This window comes from Mytilus trossulus, chromosome 9 (genome assembly GCF_036588685.1).
Source record: "Mytilus trossulus isolate FHL-02 chromosome 9, PNRI_Mtr1.1.1.hap1, whole genome shotgun sequence".
Taxonomy (NCBI): domain Eukaryota; kingdom Metazoa; phylum Mollusca; class Bivalvia; order Mytilida; family Mytilidae; genus Mytilus; species Mytilus trossulus.
Window position 1 is genome coordinate 43023718 of NC_086381.1, and position 4473 is coordinate 43028190.

General features: G+C 32.1%; 1 protein-coding gene across 1 annotated transcript; it reads right to left on the reverse strand.

The window, feature by feature from the left end:
* Positions 1 to 3071: 3071 nt before the first annotated feature.
* On the reverse strand, positions 3072 to 4111 carry LOC134683908 (Golgi reassembly-stacking protein 2-like). The gene is given in 3 exon segments (XM_063543215.1): positions 3072 to 3492; positions 3494 to 3856; positions 3859 to 4111. Coding segments are annotated over 3 exon segments (861 nt in total). The 5' UTR covers positions 4057 to 4111; the 3' UTR covers positions 3072 to 3192.
* Between the last annotated feature and the right edge of the window lie 362 nt (positions 4112 to 4473).

The following is a 4473-nucleotide window of genomic DNA, read 5'->3' on the forward strand; positions in this document are numbered from 1 at the left end:
GAAACTAACTTACATATAACAAATGTAAGATTTCCAGACGCAAAAGATTACAGATGTAATGTAGCTAATGCCTTTGGAACTTCTCAAGTAGACATGGAAGTACAATTAGGAAGTACGGTTTTGTATATTATATTTTAATCAATATATATAAAAAAATATATATATATATATACATTTATAATACTAAGCATCGCAAAATGACATGGAAATTTGTTATATATAGCGTTTTGTTATTTGATTTTGCCATGTGATTATGGACTTTTCGTATTGATTTTACTCGTGAGTTCAGTATTTTTGTGATTTTACTTTTGAATGACAATATTAGAGACTAAATTAAAATACTGTTTTAATTTGTTCAATGTCAGCTAGACGGATAAGTACAACCTCACAATATTAAGGGTTTTAGTGACCATAAAGCCTCAAACGTCCCTTTCCTATTATGAAAGAAATTATACTTAATTAATCTCATGCTTCTGATAATGCTTTCTTAACCACTCTTTACCCTAGCAACAATGACCAATATTTATCATCAGAAACATACAATATTTTTTTCCATACATAGTTTCATCACAGTGGTGCATTCGGCAGAGGATGCAATTTAAATTTTCTGTTACAAAATGTTAAAAATTATTATAAATTAAGGAATGTATCTCCCTCATGCAAAGCTCTGATTCCTTTTACGGATTAAGCTCTACTTTTTTAACCTATTGGCTTATAGCTCTTCACCCTTTATATAAGCTTTGGATTTAAAATATTTTAGCCACGTGCATCAATGAAGAGACATGTATTGTCGAAATGCACATCTTGTGCAGGAAAATTGGTACCGTTAATGTATTTATATAACAAAATAGGATAAATGTTATCCTGAGTGCATGAGGTTCGACATTTTTATGAAGGAACTGATGATAATGTTATTTGAAATCCTTTACATAGGTTCGAATATACAGGCAATCTACAAATTTTCCCCAATTCTTCGAGTGGATTAAGATTTGTTGTTTGTAGAGGATTGCATACACTGATTGATGTTTTAGTACAGCAGTGAGTCACTTGACATAAAAAAAAAGCAAAGAATGAATAGAGCTTTAACTTTCATCAAATGTTTGCTATTTCACTTGTAAAAATCGAAAAATATAACAAGAAAAAGTTCTTTTAAATTTAAAACAAAATGTAAACACCGCAGTAAATTGAACAAAAATCGGAGCAAAAGGGTGGGGCTTATCCTAAACTAGCCAAACTTGTAACCCTATCCGAAATCACAAATGGTGTTCTATAATTGAAACAAATGAAACCCCGTGAAAACTGCAAAAAGGTCTTTTAAAAGTGGCAACATTGATGAATTGATTGACACTTTTTTTTTTCGTATCACAATTGACATCTCACATAATTGTAACATGCGTTTTGTCATTATCTCAAGTATCAAGCAACAGTACCTGAAAATATAATAAATTTCTAGTGCAAATTGTTTAAGCTACACATATTACAGATATTTTCCCAGTATGAGCATATCTTTACCTAATCTTAGACTATCACCTTACGAAATTAATATATAGTTTTCCTAAAAACCCATGCGAACTGTCCATTTCTTTTTTTTTCTTTTTTTTTTTTGAATTATCATATTTATTCTCATAAAATGTAGTGTATTTCTCAGACAACAACATAAATAGATAATTTTAAACTCTAACACCAAAGAATTAAATAAAATAACATAAATTATGCAGAATGATCCTCATTATTTTTCCTTATTTTGTCCAGAAACAAGTCATAGATGTTTTAGAAGGAACCATTTCAAAACAAGTGGTGAAAATTATTCTTATTCTTCACAATAATTGATATGGTAACATGAGACAAGAATTTTCTAAAGTGTTATTTTCATTTTTAGTCTTAGTATAAATAAGCAAATATGTACAATAGACAAAATTCTACATGTTCTACATACATCTATTGTAAACCGATCACTAAGAATGGCATGTAACCAAAACTAGTATTGCCTCAAAGGTTGAAGGAAAAGTGTGACTACTAAATAATTAACTACTATTTAATTTAACCCCATCTACATTTTTTGTGTAACTATATGAAATACTTCATTAAATTCCCTCCTTATCTAAGGGGAAGGACAGTGTTTCTCTCCAAGATACTTTGATTTACCTAAGTTTGCTAAATTTAGTTTTAAACACTAATCATCAGTCAATAATCTAGTGCACGGAAACTATCTGGTTGCATGTAAATAAAATCATACACATGATACAGTCAGATAGATGTTTTTATTACATTTCATAGTTCTTAATGTTAAACACACCTTCATATACATACTAACCAAACACACCAATATGCAACCACTCAAATATTAACTATAGAGATCAAATATAGCATTTTACATATTTTCAAGTTTTTATGTAAAATAATGTCTGTCGCATCTGCAGAATAATTTAGTATAGTAATGTCACAGTTTTGGTTTTTATTTCCTTATGTCTTTTATATGTTGTGCAACATGTCTGCCATAAGCTCACAGAACATGTGAACATACACAATATTTCAAATAAGAGTAAACAATAGTTTAAAATTTCTAATATCTTGATACTTATTTATAACAAAATATCCCCATAATTTTACTGTAATGACAATCAAAAAATTCAAATATATTATGCCAAAAATATCAATTGTTTTTTTTTCTATGGTCCCAAATTGTGCCGAAATCCTGAAAAAATCAATTTTCCTTCTTTCTTCTTTCCTTCATATTGTACATGGATATAAATTTGAAGCATGATGATCATATAAATATAAATTAACACAAATTAGTACTATTATGTAGCTGCTGCTTCAGCCACAGGTACATTTTGTCCAGTAGCTGCCACCGTGGACTGTGCCACATCATTTCCTAATGTATTGCCTCCAGCAGATCCTGCATCGTTGGGTAACGTAGAGTCGCCTTGAAATGTTGTTGGTAGAGTAAAGTTTGTAGGCATGTTAGGTAATGGTGCTGGGGCTGGCATGGGGACACCTGTCGGTAATGTAACACCACTTGTTGTTCCTCCTAGTAATGTACTTGAAAACGATGATCAGGGATGTAACTGCCCAGGCGGCATCCCCACTATAGAGATAGGTGTTGATAATGGTGGCATCGACATATTCCCTAAAATAGGCAGGGTTGGTAGTGGAAAATTTGATGGAATGGCTGCACCACTAGCTGTAAAGTTAGGGAAAGGTTGTAACGGTACCCCCACCCACTTGATTTTGACCTGCTGTTCCTACAGATGTTGGTAATACAGGTATTGTTGGTGTTCCTGTATTTAATGATATATTTGTTATCCCAGCTGTTAAATCTGTACCTTGTAAAGGTGAACTTGATAAATTTACCTCAGCGAAGCCATCAAGTGTTTTCTGTGGATTAGGTACTATTACTGCTTCATTAAATGATTTTAGAGGATTTGAACTTGGAAACTGTCGTTTAGGTATTCTGTGTAAATATCCATATCCGAGGCTTCCCTCACCTCCCCCAAGCTCTATTAGGTGTAATAATTATTGTAACTTCCCTACATACATCACTGTCTGTGTTGTACACATATAACCTCAATGGCTTCCCTTCATGGTTTTCTATCAAGGTGAATCAGTCATCTGTCTCATGTAATACAGAATCTGCACCAATGATATAATCTGTATGAGGTTTGAGTCCTGCCAAATCAGCTGGTGAATTCGGATTAACTTCTAACACATGCCAAACATTCTCATTGGCACATTCAAATGAACAGAATCTGATACTAACACCAATAACTCCTTCACCACCCCAGTTATGACTAGGTATAATTGTGGCTTCCCTAACTGATTGTGTTTTACTGCTATGTACAACCATTTTCACTTTTCACATTTTTCAATATTTGCTCTCAATAAACTTGTCAACGTATCGTCATCTTGGTTCAGTCTTGTATTTCCAATAGCAACAATGAAGTCAAAGAAAGCCTCTAACCCTGCCTAATGTCCAGGAGATCATGGTTGTACACTAAGAACATGGTAGCCCTCTGTCCCTCCACCTGGAATCTCTGTATTAAAGGCTGCACCCATTGAGTCGGTTTCTCAAATAAATTTAGAAGCCGGTTGACGTTATAAACAAGATGGCCTCGACATTTCTTTAAAACTGAAATCAGTCTGGTTTTGTTGGTAGTTTTTTTTTCCAAAGAAATAGAATCATTTAACAGTTATTTCTTTTAAAACTGTATTTTCTTGTATTTATATTCGTCTTGTCAATAACAATGAATAATTTTTGTAAGGATATTTAAGTACTTGGCATAATTCTTCTCTTGGTTTTGCTATTGTAATTTTGATGACTATAATGTGGTTTTTGTTTTAGTCGGGTTTTTTTTTGCAAATTTATAAAATGATATATTTTTTTCACGTCCTTAAAATATATTTACTGCATCATTCTGTTTGTTTTTTCAAGGTTTTTTGCTGGACTGTTATCGTAAGTTTATTATAAATTAA